At 36.6% G+C, this 18,014-nt stretch overlaps 1 protein-coding gene across 3 annotated transcripts in view; it reads right to left on the reverse strand.

The window, feature by feature from the left end:
- The window catches only part of Rabgap1l (RAB GTPase activating protein 1 like), a 583,034-nt gene that overhangs the window by 467,405 nt on the left and 97,615 nt on the right, over nucleotides 1-18,014 (reverse strand). For all 3 annotated transcript variants that reach the window (XM_051147664.1, XM_051147665.1, XM_051147666.1), the window contains exons 8-10: nucleotides 11,715-11,781; nucleotides 5,867-5,969; nucleotides 2,868-3,034 (exon numbers count right to left, since the gene is read on the reverse strand). In XM_051147664.1, coding sequence (XP_051003621.1) covers nucleotides 2,868-3,034; nucleotides 5,867-5,969; nucleotides 11,715-11,781 — 337 coding nt within the window. The remainder of the gene's footprint in view (nucleotides 1-2,867; nucleotides 3,035-5,866; nucleotides 5,970-11,714; nucleotides 11,782-18,014) is intronic.

The following is an 18,014-nucleotide window of genomic DNA, read 5'->3' on the forward strand; positions in this document are numbered from 1 at the left end:
AGTCACCTGGAAGTGATCCTTCAGTGGCTCCTCTCCACCTAAGAATGGAAGCACTAAGTTCCAGAATGGAATAAAAGATCTTATTCCAAATAATGTTCTGAGACAGTCTGATTCCCTGTAACATAGCATGGTTACCAGATTATGAATTTACCCAGATTTTCCTCTGACTAAAACAGCCTTCAATGGCCCAGTAAATTTCAAAATCTTGATTTTTTCAGGAGTCAGTTACACATTTGTTCATTTGTTCATTCAATCATTCATTCACATATATTTCCTTAAAGATTAAGCAAACTATCCACCCAAATATAATACACTAGACCAGTGGTTCTCAGCCTTCCTAATGCTGTGACCATTTAACACAGTTCCTCATGTTACGATGATCATGGCCAACCATGAAATCATTTTCATAGCTACTTCATAACTGAAATTTTGCTATTGTTATGAGTTATAAGGTAAATATCTGTGTTTTCTAATGGTCTTAGGTGATCTCTGTGAAAGGGTCGTTCAACCCCCAAGGAGTCATATCCCACAGTTTGAGAACCACTGGACTAGATAGGAAAAAATGGGGAGTTAGTTAAAAACAATAGCTACTGTCAACTAAGCAGTTATCGGGTGATGATTCCTGTGCTAAGGACTTTGCATGATTAGCATGTGGTCATTCTGACGTCTCTTTGAGATGGTATAATAAAGTCTTCATTTCAGGAATAAGAGACAGTTTACCTAAGGTTATACATACAGGAAAGAGTATACAGCAGAGTGTGCTGGTACACAAACTGAACAGTTCTGACTTTAATATTTGAGAGAATACGAAAAAAGTAATTTCTGGAAGGACACTCGACATAACTTGGTGTTTTCCCCCAGGAGTCTGGAGTAAACCTGTTTGAGCACAGAACTATTTCTGAGACCATCCAATAAGTCTTAGAATAAAAGAAGGAGCTCTAACATCGAATTCCAAATCACTCTGAAACTAGATCTAAGCCATTTTCCTTTGAATCCTTTAAAAGTATTAATGCCTACATCCAGAATTTCAGAGGCAATCTTTACTACATTGGATGTTCACTTAATTCCTTCTTTCGACCAATGCTATCCAATCTGTACAAACTCCACTCAGTGTCTGGAGTCACAGGAAGAGGGCAGTCTGGCCTCTTTGGAGTAGTCTGGCTTGAGGTGGAGATAATAATCTCAGCTCTTACAATGACTAGTCACGTGGATTTTAGTAAATATTCAAGTTCTCTGTATTCTAATATCATGTTTTTACTATACCTGTTGACTAATCAATAATCTATTGTTCACACACAGCTTTCCATGTTTTCTTTAATATAGATTATGGTACTAAAGTTAGAAACCACTTTTTCATATTTACGATGCATTTAAATCAGTTTCACATTTAGAGTAGCTGAATGTTAACAAGGACCTAATTTAATTTTTTTACTTTACATAAAAGTCTTGTTATTACTAACAAAACTCTAATAGAACTTATCATAGTCACACACAACATTAGTAATTTTTAATTATAAAATATTTAGTTAATACTTTGATGTGCATATAAGCATTCATGGTAGGGGAAGGAGGGAATGAAGGAGGAAGGGTGGGCAGAGACAGACACACGGGACTCTTATGTGAGCTAATAAACGCTAACTTTTCTCAGTTCTCCAGGAGTCAGAATCCACATTACTGACTGTCAACAGAAGTATGACAACACATTTTCTATATAGTTCCATTATATAACTTTGAAAATACCGAACCCGTTGGCAGTGCTTACAAGAAAAGAAGGCAGGAGGGATAAGCAGATGAGAGAGAAAAAGGGAAATCCCGTAAAGTATTAAAAGATGTTCAGAAGGCTGAAGCTTTGGATGATGCTCATACAACGTTCTTTACAATACACTTCAAGACTATTCCATGGAGCAATAAAACCAGATGAAAACTACCAGCTAACCAAGGCCAGTTCAGAGGACCTAACATATAAGGCCTCATTGAACTATGACACTTCTTTTCAGTATGGAATTGAATAGATAGCTCCTGTACTCACTTGCAGATCTTGTCATGTTGCATTGTGCCTATTACAGTTACAAGGCAGAAAATATTATAAAATTTGGGAGATTGGGAGAAATAACAAAAACACATGAAGGATTTTACACACTAAAAATAGACATTTTAGAAACTGACACTATTAGAATTTACATTACTTTTCAGTTGTCTTCTTCCTTTATTACAAAACAAAAATTATATTTCAGACAAAACAGGACTAACATGCATACATACTCACAAGATTGATGTGGATTAATTAATATTGCAAATAGAGATCACCATTAGATACACTTGATTTTTTTTTAACTTTATAAGCACAGAATATTTCTGTGTCTTTATTTTAGGGAGGTGATACTGGTTTTTATTGTTGTTCTTTGTTTTGTTTGGGGGGTTAGTGTTGTAGATAAAAACAGAAGACATTGTCTTTTACTTATTAATATTTCTATTAAGTATGACATACTCCATAGGTACCTCAATGCAGGCTTATTTAGACAAACAATAATTTGTATATTGCCAAAATGTGCAGTTTTCACACATTCCATTGCCTGGCTTCTAATACTACTTGATTTTTTAAAAGGATTTCATTGCTTTTTGTTGTAACATAAAGGAGTATATTTGCATTAAAAATGAAAGGTAGCTATAACTAAGTTGGTAGGTAGAGGGCTTGGCTGGCATGGACACAAGTGGGGGATCATTCTTAGCTCTTAGTGTGAATCCACCCTGGGATACATGAGACTCTATCAAAAAAGAGGGAGGGAGGGACAGAGGGAGGGAAGGAGGGAGGGGGGTGGGACTTATTCAGAAGACAATGTTACTGCACAAAAGAAAAAACATCCTACCTGTTTCAACCTCATGAAGAAAGTCTCTGTAAATGTCTTCCTGCTGAAATACCAAAACCTTTCATTTGCAGGGTACACACGAACTACTGTCTCCAGGAGAAAGCGGACTGGCTCCACCACCTCAGTGACTACCATGTCCACTGCCACAGTCATGTATACCCTTTTATCTACAACAGAAAATGTCTGGGTATTATTATTTCTTGATTATTAAAAAAAATTCTACTAAGTTATACATGAATTACAGTTCTAGACAAGCACATTTCCTTCTCTCTCTCTATATATATATATATATATATTTTTTTTTTTTTAAATACTTCCTAACCATTGACTAAATAAGTAATCAAGTATTCCAGGAATGTTCCTCAGGCACTAATTATTCTATCATAACCAAGTATCTGTATCTCCTGACACATGTGTTTTTCCATTCTCTAAATCAGACCCTTAATATGAGAAATGCTGTGGAGAAATTGGGAAAGGCCCTGGGCTGGATTCTCAGCAACAAAAATATAAATAAATAAAATGTTGAAAATAACTTTTACTTTAAAATTATCAGGTCTCTTAGACATCACTAGAAAATTACAGGTGCATTCTTTCAACCTAAAGCAGAAATGGCAGAAACTGGTAGGTCTGTGTGGTCATTTCAAACTAGAGGAGAAACTCAGCCCTCTAGCGTTAAAGCTGTACAGTAGAGTACTGCTGACATAAACATCTCCGTGTGATGTGAACTAAGGGGAAAACGCCTCTGAAGAATTGTCAGTACTTTCACTGTTCATGATCTATATATATCTTTGGAAAAAAAAATAAATTGAGCTGGGGAATTGGTTCCATAGGTAACAACACATTGTACACGTGGGTGGAAGTAAAATCTCCTGCAAGGATATAAAAAGCCAGGCACAATTGTGCATACCTACAGCATACTATGGTGGGGCAGAGACAAGAGCATCACTGGGGCTTGCTGTCTGCCAGCCTAGCTCCACGTTCAGTAAGAATTCCTGCCTCAAGAGAACAAGGCAGCAAAGTGACAGACATCCTGTTCTGGCATCTACACATGCACTTGCTTTCTTATGTATGTGTGTGATGTGTTCAAGTGCGTACATGTTTATAAATGGGGGATAGAGCATGCATTTTCATCTGTTTACATGTGTGCAGGAGTGGAACATGTGTGCTCATGTGTGTGCATGTTTATATATGAGGGACATTGTGTTTATGTGTGTGCATGTCTGTATGTGGGGGAGAATGTATGTTCATGGGTGTTTGTGTTTATATGTACAGGAGGGAGTATGTGTGTTCATATTTACATGTTGGGAAGCATGTGTGTTCAATATGTGTGTGCATGTTCACATGCGGGGAGAAGGGAGCATGTGTGTTCATATGTGTGCATATTTACATAGGGGTATAAGTATATTCAGTTATGTATGCACATTTGCTTTGAGCATGGAGGACAAAGGAGCCCTTTTTGCATTAAAATTTTTTTATTAATTCATTCATATTACATTTCAATTGTTATCCATCCCACCTCTTCTACCCTCCCATTCATCCCTCCCTCCCACTTTCACCCTATTCCCCTCCCCTATGACTGTGACTGAGGGGGACCTCCTCCCCTTCTATATGCTCATAGGGTATCAAGTCTCTTCTTGGTAGCCTGCTAGCCTTCCTCTGAGTGCCACCAGGCCTTTCCATCAAGGGGACGTGGTCAAATATGGGGCACCAGAGTTCATGTGAAAGTCAATCCCTGCTCTCCACTTAACTGTGGAGAAAGTCCTGTTCCTTGGCTAGATCTGGGTAAGGGTCTGATGCTCACTGCACATATTGTCCTTGCTTGGTGCCATAGTCTGAGCAGAAACCTCTGGGCCCAGATCCGCCAGTCATAGTGTTATTCTTGTAGATTTCTAGGACCCTCTAGATCCTCCTACTTCCCCATCTCCTATATTTCTCTCACTAAAGTCCCATTTACACTATGGAATACTACTCAGCTTTTTTTTTTTTTTTTGAGGCATACTCTCTGACTAAGCCCCAGCTCTTCAGCATCCCAAGTCTAGCCAGTTTCCTGCAGGGATCTCCTGTTCTTCTTCCAAGGCTGGAATTATGGTGGCTACCCATGCCCACCAAACACTTATTGGATACTAAGAATCTGAATGACTGTCCTCTTCTTTGCTTAGCAAGAAATGCTTTAATTGCTGAGCTACTTTCCCAGCCAAGGCTGAGCTTTACATAAACTGTTTTGCTATGTTTTAACCCTCACTTTTAGACAACACAATATGTAATCAAATATATGTACTTTATGGAACTACTGAACATCCACTCTTTACAAACAACAGAGAATAGTTATCCTTTTAATATTCTTCACTGGAAGAGCCTAATCTCCTAATAGAAATCATTAATGCTTCCTGTCTCTAGCCAAAAGGCAACTATGTGCATAAACTAAATAACTAAAAAAAAATTTTTTAAATAAATAAATAAAAACCTGAATAAAATTAAAGATGAAACAAATTAATGTATTATATCCTGAACATACATATTTAACAGAATGACAATAAAGCATTTTCTGTAAAACTATAAATCAAGTAAAAATATAAATTGAGTTTAAGGGCAGATCAAAGTTCTAAAATCTAAACCGGATAAATAATGAAAATGTAAATAATCTACAATTCTTAGTTAAAATGGTAAAACAAGATTCACAACATTTTACAATTTTTTGCTTACATATTTTATCATTATAAATAAATAAAACCAACTTTATAGCCATATACAGAGCACAAAGTCAACTGCCTTCCACAAAGTGGCACAATTAGTCCACATGGCTTTTACAGGACTTGACTAATGAAGGCTTTCTTCACAAAAGCATAAAAGGGAAAGAACTTGATAAATAGTCACCAACACTCTAAATAAAACCATCTTCAATTTAAATAAGCATCAACACTTCCTAAAAAATATAATAAAACAAGAGTGTTCACAATAAAAAATCTGAAGCAATAAAGAAATATTTTAAGAAAAGTCACCTTTTGGGGTTTCTTCATTAAGTGCCAGAAATATTGGTGCATTAGGGTTCCACATGCCTGTGATGACATAAGCTCTGCCATCGTAACTCTTTCCCATGGATTCCTATAAAGTTCAAACATAACCATGGATACTATGCACAAGGAAAATTACCACACTTAAGCTATACCCTTAACCATTTGAATTTGTTAAAATGTGTATCTACACTCAAGCCTTATATTTTACTGTAATTTTCCCATATAAAATCATTTCTTTGAGTATTGCTGTATCCTAGCTCTCCTCAAGCACAAGTTCAGCATAAAGATATGTACTTCTTATATGAAAATAGGCATGCCTATCTATGCTGAATCACTAAACATAAAGTTGTAAAGTTATGTTATATGTGATCTTCTGCTTGCTGTCATAATATCTATATATAAAAGACCACAATACAAAATTATCTGCACTCGGTTCAATTCTTAGCATCAAAAAAGAAAGAAAAAAGAAAAACTATACACACACACACACACACACACACACACACACACACACACACAATTACTTACAGAGTGGATTAATAGCAATTCACAGAAGGAAAAAGTAGTAATTTTCTTCCAATGTTCTACTCTTTAATAGTATTTATTTATTCTGGAGACATAGTTTCTCTGTGTAGGCTTGGCTGTCCTGGACTCCCTTTCACTTTGTAGACCAGGCTGGCCTTGAACTCCTTTGCCTCCCAAGTGCTGGGATTAAAAGCGTGCACCACCACTCCCAGCTTTAATAATCTTAAATTTTTACTTTACTTTCTGGCAGTAACGTCTTCAAACCTAATACCTTTAGTACCTATAATTCAATAGTAAGTCACTTTGAGGAGACTGTTTATAATCAATAAACCTATCTCTATTTCTCTTTCATCTTTCATCTTCCACCATACTCACTTCCTTCTTCCCCACCCTACTGTCTTAACCTTTCTTTCCTTCTTCCTGCCTTCCCTCCCACTTACTTTTCTCCTTATCTCCTCCATTTTAATGTTTTTACTTGGCCAGCTATTCACTCCTACAGTGAAAGCAAGACCATGTACAAGTTGTGCACATATGCTGCAGAGAAAGCAAGACAAAATGGCACCTTCGAGAACATCACAGAGGTGTGTGTGTGAATACATGCAAATGCAAAAGAATGCTATCTACAGAACTTCCAGTTTTTTATGTCCTCATATTATGAACAGTGATAAAAGAACCAGACCAAGACAAAGAAAACTTTTCTTTATTAAACTTTTTTCCATTCCTCATAGGCATTCCTCTGAATTCCTATAAAACTGTGCCAGTCACTTATTATATTTTTCTAGTATATCGCTATCAATCTGTATGGCAATCAAATTGTATGGCATATGGCCAAGAATCCTGAATTCCAGGGATGAAGTAATTGAAGACAGTTTGTAAAGGAAACACACACACACACACACACATACACACGTGTGCGCACGCTCTCCTCTAGCTCTCCACTACCCTTACTAACTAGTTCCCATTCAGAACAGGAATGAGCTTCTTATGCGGCAGAAGCAGTCTATTTCTGTGTGCTGAATGTTTGCTGTGCTTGCATACAGAAAGATGAACTAGAGTAATCAGGATCTTTAACTAACAAATACAGAAAAATAGGCAGTTAGCCATGGAAGCTTAACGGTTTCAGCAAGCTGTGACTAGCCACATATAAAGTAGCAGAAAACTATGAAGTTAAAATATAAAGAACAGCATTCAAGTGCACTAGGAAACTGTCAGCGAGAAACGAAGGAAAGAAACATCAAAAACTACTTTTATCCAGGCATACTTGTGCATAACTACAATCCCAGTACTCAGGAAAGGATTCTGAGTTACAGCCAAACCTAGGCTACACAGCAAGATGTTCTCAAAACAATAACAAAACCTTTAAGCTTATGTATCATCTAGACCAAAAAACAAACAAACAAACAAACAAACAAACAAAAAAAAACAAAAAAAAAAAAAAAAAAAAAAACCCAGAGGCAGATGACAGGAAAGGAAGGAGAAACAGAAAAGCAAAGAAAGTAAGATCCGCAAGACAAGGGGAAAGGGCAAATAGAAGAAAAAGTAGCAGTTCATCACACACAGATGAACTCCTTCAGGACTATTTCCCTCCATGGTTTCCACACACATACACATTCCAAATATACTGAATTGCCATATAGAATGTGGCTTTTTAAGCCAGTATCAGCATGTAGTTCATTATAAAGATCCACATACTATGGAGCATCTCTAAGGCTGGAATTTCACACTGTGTTCCAGTTCCATTGAGCATAGAGTTACTGAGTTTTCTAGGTTTTGTGGTATTTTGCTGTTAGGCTTTTCCTATGTTGTCAATAGTTATGGTCAGAAGAACTTGTTTCCTCTTGACTCTACAACTTCCCTGACTAAAAAAAAATTCTCACTATTAGCAGAATATTGAGTCTCTGTTAGTTGTACTCCTCACTCCCTCAACAAAACTAAAGTTTTGTTATGTGTGATTTTATTTGTGTACTAGTATCCATATATAAATATAAATTAAACTGTGTTTATGATCTTATGATCTATTAACAGAACTTACCTAGGAGACAAGCTTCTAGATGTGTCTATAAGGGCAATTCCAGAGAAGCTGAAGTGAGAAACACCCACCCTGAATGTGTAAGACAATGTCACATGCTCTGGAAACCAGGACTGGAGAAGGAGCCGGGAGAGTGCCAGCAGACCCTGCTCTTCCCAGATTTGAGAAATCCCTCCTGACAGCCATGTCCACCCTGTAGTCTCTCTCCTATGCCTTCCTTACTATGAAACTGCTAAACTATGAACCAGAATGTGTCCTCTTCCCTTACACTGCGTACTGTATTCCCTTACATTATACTCTGTCATAAAAACCAGCAAAGTAGCAAATAGTGTCATTTATGACTTTCCCTTTGACAAGATATTAAACCACAGTAAGAGGTTTAATAAGTATAAAGTCTCAATTTACCTACTTAGAAAATATGCATAGGAAAGAAAAGTCATTACTTAAAAATTGTTCAACACCCTCAAGAGTTAAATGGTGCAAAGAGACTATTGCACCATTGGGGCTATCTTTCAGGGTGGGTCATTCTACAGTTTGTCAGTTCAACATCTGGGTAGGAGTATGGATTACTCTTCTCCTCTGGCATCTTGCATAATTGGACTATAGGCCCATGTAATGCGAGATAATTCATGTCTGGTACCCATGAGAGGAAAGGTCAGAAATACTAAAGGAAAAATTACTACTATCATTTTTTAAAATCAATATAGCTTAACTATTTTCTAAACAGTTATTGTTATACCGATAGACAAGTGTAACTCTCTATCCTCATCAAAGAGGCTTCTTTTTGTAGTACATGGAAAGTATTACAAAGATCCACAACTGGTCAAGATGCAGAGAATAAATGACCATAGGGTGCACACCCCTAAATGGAATATCTACAACACAGGCCCTAGACCTAAGGCTCAGAGAACATCAAGAGAAACAAAGAGGAAAGATTCTAAGAGCCAGAGTACCATTAGGCATGGCAAGTATGCTACATCTATGAAAACACAACACTAAGGTTGCCGAAAAAGAGATTTGCATAATGACCACGCCACTAGAGATGCCACTAGAGAAGGAAGAAATTTCACAAGGTCCTACCTACCCCTAGATGAAGAATAGTAGGTAGTCAGTGGTTGCTATGAAAGAGAAAAATCACTATTTTCCAGGAATGAAACTCGTGATACATTATCCAGTATCAAGGGATCATCCCTAAACATAAGTACATGTCCTAACAACTCAGAAGACTGTGAAGCACATGTGTGCGTATGTGTATAACAATAACAATTACAGAGGAGATCATGCATCCAAGATGGAATGGGAGGAAGAGGGGTAGAAATTATATAAATTCAGTGTGCACGTATGTGAAATTCTAAAAATAATTTTATCATATAAATTGTTCAGTGTGAATAAAAAAGTTTCACAAACTGTTAATGTAACACACATGCCTTTTCAAAGTCTGTTAAAATAAATGAAGTGGCAGAAAAAATTTTTTCAGTTTCACATGACATTTGAGTATGTCACAGAAGCTGTATTGGATAACAGAGCAAGAGTATTAACATCTTACTCTAAAAATCAAAATCAAAATTATTTAGGCAAAGTTACAAAAAGTGTAACTTTTGCTTATTACAAAGAACAACCTGTCAATAACCAGAACTACCTCCTCAGTTTCAATATTGAATTCCTTTTTATTAGACAAATTCTAGCCAAAGGTCAGTGACCATATATTAAGATATCATGAAGATTAGTAACACAAGATAACAGTAAATCACAGCTATTGATAATTAAAAATGCAAAGCCTAACACTCACTGCTCAACTGTTTGTTGTGCAGTGAGCCCACTTCTCTTTCTAGGAATATGAATATGACAGCGATGACTCAAAGGTGTGACTTAGGAGCCTCAGAGGGTCACACAAGTTTTATAACTCTATAATCTGATTTTAGCTTTTGTGGGGGGAATCTCTAGCGATGATTCTTCTTAACCCTTTAGATTCTGAAAGAGCTAACTAGAACCTTATATCTTAATAGTTTTCCAATTCCTCAGTACTCCCAAAATGATCTTCTCATTGAATTCTCATGGATCCAAAATGCTATGGCTTGCTTTTGGAAAGCCAACATTGTAGAGAAGGGTAAAAGAGAGATGGATAAATAACTAATTTATGCTTACACGTTCGATATTAACTGGCTGTCCTCACCTGACCTCTCAAGGCAGTCTTTCCTCTCTATGTCCATGACACACTATACACTGAAGAAAGCATTTAACCACTGCTGCAAGTATACACTTAAAGGACCTGATTCCATCACAAGACAAAGTGCCCACAGCTACTAAGAACTATACTTTACACAAACCTAAAACCCCAATACTTCATACAATGCTGGCATACAACTAGGTACTCAAAATTTTGAACAAAGCATTGCAGTATTGCTATAAAATTAGTGCTAATTTAAGTTCCATGAAATAATTAAAAGAAAAACTTCCCACAGTGATATTTAATTACACTTATGAGACACAGTTGACAGAAAATATATATAATGTAAAAATATAAACTCACAAAGTAAGGAATTTTATCCTTACCCTGATACATTTCTGTAACTCTAAATCACAGAGGGAATGCTAACTGGTGGCAACAACTGAAGGCATTTCTGTTCAAGAGTTAAGATGCCTTGCTACTTCACAACAAACACCACCCAAGTGTATATAATTAATATTTGTTTGTTTGTTTGTTTTTTATTTTTGAGGCAGGGTTCTCTGTGTAGCACTCCGGCTGTCTTGGAACTCACTCTGTAGACCAGGTTGGCCTCGAACTCAGAGATCTGCTTGCCTTTACCTCCCGAGTGCTGGGATTAAAAGTGTGTGCCACCACCACTTGGCTCATTAATCTTTTAATGGCATTTCTTAAAGAAATCGAGCCAGTTTCCATTGCTAAGGACAAACTCAAGGGAAATGCTTCTAAGGAAACAATGTCATCACAGAGCTACAGCTGACAGTGCTTTAACTAAATGAGAAGTGGGATGCGCACTCTGTTGCTTTAGTCTCAAGGAAAAGACATCTTCCTAAGAAACTAAACAGATGAAGGAGACCGGCACTGTCACAGCTACGTCCTTTTATGTGCTTTCTCCTACTGTCTACATAGAAACTTTCTTAATCTCTCCTGCATCCGCAATTTTAAGTTTGAGTTTCCAATTTTAATATTGCCATCACAAAATTAAAATAAACAACTGACAACATGACAAAATTTTAAAATAAAATATAAAATAACTGTCTTCTGTACTTGATTAGGATGCTTAAGGTTGTCATTACCATATCCAGTAAATGCATGTCACTGTTCTTCACGTTTCGACCTGGGCTTAATAACATTCCAAAACATCTGAAAATGTTGGGGAAAAGAAAAGGAAAAATAAGGTATAAAGAAGAATACAGAAGCCCAGTGAGCTAAAAGCCTATTTATAATAACTATACAATCTGAGTTTTGTACTCACAAATCGGTTTGCTTTTTCTATAACACAATAAGTAAGAAACCAAGATACATGCAAAATTATATACAAATCATAAAAATAAGTAGTCAAAATTCTTAGGTCTTTATTTCACATATAAAAGTAACCAAGTTTGTGGACAAATGGACTGAACTAGAAATGATCATAATGAGTGAGTTAACCCAGAAGCAGAAAGACTCAAATGGTATATACTCACTTATATCTGTACACTAGCCCAAGGGATATGTCTCATGAAAGTCTTCACTTACCAGGAAAGTGGGACAGAGGGGAGGACATCCTATTGGAAGACATATGGGAGAATGGGGAAATAGAAGGATCCAGAGGGTCCTAGAAACCTACAAGAAGAACATTATGATGGGCAGATCTGGGCCCAGGGGTCCTGCTCAAACTATGGCACCAGCCAAGGACAATACGTGCAGTAAACTTCGAACCCCTACTCAGATCTAGCCAATGGACAGGACATTCTCCACCGCTGAATAGAGACTGAGGACTGACTTTCACACAAACTCTGCTGTCCCATATTTGACCACATCCCCTGGAAGGAAAGGCCTGGTGGCACTCAGAGGAAGGATAACAGGCTACCAAGAAGAGACTTGATACCTTGTAAGCATGGGGCGGGGGGGAAGGTCCCCCTTAGTCACAGACATAGGGGAGGGGAGTAGGGGGAAAGTGGGAGGGAGAGAGGAATGGGAGGATACAAGGGATGGGATAACAATTGAGATGTAATATGAATAAGTTAATAAAATATAAAACAAAAAACAAAAAAGTAACCAAGATCAGAAATAGCCCTAAAAGCGACACTAAATTATTAATATGATAGTAAAAGTAAACAGAAAAATAAAAGATTTTATTTGCCTAGTAGTTATTCCAAAATGATGGGTCATAATTAATCGACCCAGGTAAGATTTTCTTAAGTATTTTTAAAATAAGAAAAAGACACTGTGGTCTCTCTGTATCAAGCTAGATAACAAAATAAAATTTTAGTGCCCTGATCCTTAAGAGTCATGTCTACCACATAGCATGTTCCCATCATTATGCTCAGCTGAGAGAACATCAAGTTACGTGAGCTTCATTACTGACTGCGCTACCATGCTGGTGACAGTATTACCCAGAACATAATTAGTAATGATTACCCTCTGCCACTGCTTCTTGGTGCTAATGTAGCTTCACGAATCTTACCAACACTACTTTATTTGAAAAGGGTGTTTTGTTTTGTTTTGGTTTTTGGTTTTTCAAGACAGGGTTTCTATGTGTAGCCCTGGCTGTCCTGGACTCACTTTGTAAACCAGGCTAGCCTCGAACTCACAGTGATCTGCCTGCCTCTGCCTCCCAAGTGCTGGGATTAAAGGCATGCGCCACCACCGCCCAGCTGAAAAGGGTTCTTATAAGCTCTAAATTTCAGCTTTTTAAAAATTACTAGGCTATAATTAGCTCCACTTTATGGGTAAGCAAAGCCACATACAGATCAGTTAAACAATACACTCAATTTTATATTGCTAGTAAATAAGTCTTGAAACTCAATAAGCCCTGTGCCCTGTCCTGAGCGTCACTCTGCTAATGCACATTCACACTTAACAGAGTGCTTTAACCACAGGAACCCCAAAGTATAAAAATATGCCATGCAGAATTTTACATAAAGAATAAAGTAAAGAATATAACTAAATCAAACACTTTTAAAATTTAGGGGAAAATGTCAGGAGTTAATACGTAGCACTGCTTTGTTCTCTCCAGCATCTCCTTTCGTGTGCCTGGCATACACAAGGTCCTGGGTTTGATCTATAACAACATTTAAAAACTAAAGTGTTGATTTTTATACTGACAGCTGGCTAGTCAACACTTAACCTGCCCCTTCCTATCTGCAAAGGCCTGCTTTCCTAGCAACAGTCTTCTACACAGGTGTGACTCCAGTAAATCATGATTATACTCTGGGTGAGGATTGAGAATGCCTTGTTCACAGCTTGCTTTCAGTGTCCAGCAAAGACCATGACTACAGCCATGAATAAAGCTTATAAACTCAGGTAGTCACTCTCCATACCAAGTCTTGGACCATTGGGAATAAAACAAAAAGCAATTTGTTCTAATATTCAAATTTTTAAATTTAATTCTATGATTTGCTGTATTAGTTCTTCTACTGTTGTTTTATCTTGTGCTAATAATAATTAATAATGTAATTGGTGTTCATGTATTCATTTTGTGTCCTAAGAACAATCAAGGTGGGTTTACCTCATGCTCTCCTGCCTGCTCTGCTCTCTCCAATATCTCCTTGGGTTAAAAACACGCTCCTGAATTTTAAGTTTTTTTAAGTTACAAAAAGATAGTACTATACCAGGCATGATGGCGCATGTCTTTAATCCCAGCACTTGGCAGACAGAGGCAGGCGGATCTCTGTGAGTTCAAGACCAGCCTGGTCTACAAAGAGTATTCCAGAACATCCAGGGCTACACACAGCAACCCTGTCTCGAAAACAAAAAACAAAACACACACAAAAAAGTGCTATATTCTTTTTAATCTATTTCTCAAGGGTTCTGCCTAAACCAATGCTGCCAACAGTTTTTAATATATCCTCTTTTCTTTTAATTGTTTTGGAAAATATAAAGTACCATACTATTACTTCTCAATCACTTGGACATAATAGTAAAACTACAATTTTGACATTATCTTAGCATAATAATCCTATATTACAGTTTGCAACAAAAAGAGCCTTGAAAGTTCAGACTTCCCTTAAGTAGTAATACTCCTCACCTAGTTCAGTAATCTTTGATGCACTACTCCTTTCCTGGCTTATAAATAAAGCTCACTGCCACCAGCCAGCAGTATGGCATTTGAGAAAGCACCTAACTAATACCCCTGGGACTCTGCTTTTCCTTCTAGCAAACTAGAGGTACAACATAAGAACTTTAGTTCCTCCAGCAATAAAATCACACATTTTTTAATCAAGCTCTATTAGTCATTCCCAAAATTATACTTCATTCCCAAAGTAATAAAATACATAAGATTTCTTATGGACAACACAAAAATAGCTGTTAGAAGTATGTCAGGAATTAGCATACATATTATTAGTGACACAACACCTAATGTCATTATTAAATAGTTCTCTGGAGATTTCAGAGAATTCAACTTTCTTTAATTAATTCCGTGAGCAAAGTTGAAAAGAAAATTGTTGTCTCACCTATGTTGTCAATGAATGCACAGTCCAACAGGAGAGAAAAATAAGCAAACACGCAATCATGTTATCTATGGTAAGATGCCAGTAAATACAAAATGATTAATTGGTTGGTTGGTTTTAAGGATTTGTTTTTATTATCAAAATATGTGGGGGGGAGTGGCAGGGGCTATGTGCTCATGGTGGTAGGTCCCCGAGCTGGAGTTACAGATGGTTGTGAGGCCCCTGATATAGGTGCTGTGAACAAAATTTAGGTCTTCCGCAAGACAAGCATGCTCCTAACTGCTAGCCAGCTTGCTTGCTTGCTTGCTTGCTTGCTTGCTTGCTCATTTCAGAGACAAGGTCTCATGTATTACAGGCTGACTTAGAACTGCTATGCAGCCAAGATAGCCTCCACCGGACAAATGCTGAAATTGCAGATCGGTGCTGCCATGCTCAGTTTATATTGGTGCTAGAGCTAGAACTCAGAACTTCATGCATATGCCAGGCAAATATTCTAACAATGGAGATACATTCCAAGCCCATTACAAGACATTAATAAAGCAAAGAGCAGACACACACACATTACCTATAATAATGCAAAAAGATAGAACAAAATTTGACATCAAACCTCCTGAGAATGAAATTATGTCAACCCATTAACAATAATTATAATCATTTTAGTGGCCACTATTTATTGCCAGGTATACTATATTACTATATTTGTACTTCCAAACTGGCCTCATATAGCTAAGTAAAAAAATTTATTTTCAGGAAGATGTGATTTGTCCAAAGTAACACAACTGTGACCCTGTAGCCCTGAGTTACAGGATTAGAAGTTAATCTTATGTCTGCCACAACAAAACTCTATGGTCTTTTATTCATAGTCTGCCCCTGTGGGGAGATCATTAGAAAAGACTATAAATTCCCTTTTATACGTCTTGAAAAATAAACGTGTTTTGCAACTCTTTTTTTTTCCAACTATCTTTAGTTTCATACAACCTCAGATTGCGATTTTTATGAAAATTTTAATTGTAGCTTTACTGTCCTGAAAAATTATGAGTGAATTATAGATTTGTTATAGACGTGCTTACCCTTTCTGCCATGCTGTCATGTTGTCTCCTCCCTCTCCTCTCCTTTCTTTTATTCCAGGTCCCTACTGCGTGTCCAAAGTTACCCTCAAACTTATAACCCATTGGCCCAATCTTGACCTTATCAAGACACAAACATTAAAGCCTCATTTTCCACATTTCCTAATACAAATATCACCTGTAACACCTGTGCTCATTATGTTACTGTCAGGCTAAAGGGGAAAAGATGTACAGTGAAAGCGAACTGTAAAGTATAATGCAATTGCAAAGTATAAGTAACTTTTACAATTACCATTAAGAAAAATATCTATCTTCCATAATACTTAGAATATTTACCTAAAAAATGACTTTCATCAGCTTTATCATTAAGCTATAACAAACACTAAGATTAATCATTTCTAAGTGTTGCTTTAGCAATAATTACAAAGAATGTGGAAAATTACGTCTTACATTAATATTGTACAATGGGAAAATTCATAAAGAAAGTGGGTGTTTGTGCAAATAGCTGAGGCACATTAGTTACTTCTGTCAATTCTACAAATGACATAAACCCTCTCGAAATCTAAGCTTGTATACACCAGTCTAGGACCACTTACAAGAAAGACTCAAGGAATAGCAATTCAGGCATGATAACTATTTTTTCTATATAGACCTATTTTGATATTTATATTTTGAATATATTTAAGTAAATAAAGTCATTCAAAACAATAATCTTTGTATAACATAATTAGATTTATAGAAACAATTCCATCAAAAATGACTGAATCAAGCTATATAAAACTTCCAACAGTCACCATAAAACAACAACTGCCTATATTCTAGTGGAGTTAGTCATCTAAACATAAATTTTAAAGAAAAGAGAAAAAATATTATCAAAATAGAAAAGCTTAAAGTACACTGAAAATAGAAAAAAGCATTATCCACAGCACGGAAAGGCTGTGTCTTCAGCCCGCCATCATACACTCCAGCTGTCCAGAACCATAAATCCACTTAAACGTTTTATTTTATGTTGCCTTAGTTTAGTCATGATGTCTTACAACAGCCACAGAGAAGTAACAAATACACTGGTGTACCCACATATGCACAAATAAGTTACAACTTAATTTTAAAATTACTTAAACATGCATTTAACTTCATTAAGTAGTTATCTTAAAACCCTACGAAATTAAAATTATTAGCTTTTTCTCCTTCTCCCTTCCAAAGGTTCCAGAAGTCTCCGTAAATTCCTTTTTCTTCTTCAATGCGTCCATTATGGTAGCTGAAGAGATTTCTCAGCAGTTAAGAGCAGTGGCTGCTCATTCAAGCCAACCTGACTTCAAGTTCCTAACACTCACTTCAGATTACTCACAATCACCTGTACCTCCAGTTCCAGGGTATCTGATGCCCCCGCAAGGGTACTGGCACACATGTGACATAAACATAAGGTAAGTCCTTTTTAAATGCTTCCGTTAAAAATAAAAGATAAAATGTTTTTAACTAAGCAATACTTTATTAGTAAAATAAAAATAATGTCACTCTTTCTGTAAGTATATAAATGTATTCCAAAATTTATTTGCCTAAAAAGTCCCCACAGATGTCAAATGGAAAAGCTTTGGAAAGAACAGCAGGATGCCCTCATTCGGTGCTGCATTATTAGCCAGCTGTATTTCTTACCAAAGTAAATACCATGCTGTAGTACCCTGACCAAAAACAAACAAACAAACAAAAAGCAAAAATAAAACACCTTCATAGTTCTTGCTTTGGCATGAAAAAAAAAATCTGTTTATGAGACACTCAAAATGAAATAAACTCATGATAAAAAAAATATATCACACAGTAGTGATTAACTTATCAATATACATCAGTTGGGCTTCTAAAATAATTATTTGGGGTT

Source organism: Acomys russatus, chromosome 6, assembly GCF_903995435.1.
Source record: "Acomys russatus chromosome 6, mAcoRus1.1, whole genome shotgun sequence".
Lineage (NCBI taxonomy): Eukaryota > Metazoa > Chordata > Mammalia > Rodentia > Muridae > Acomys > Acomys russatus.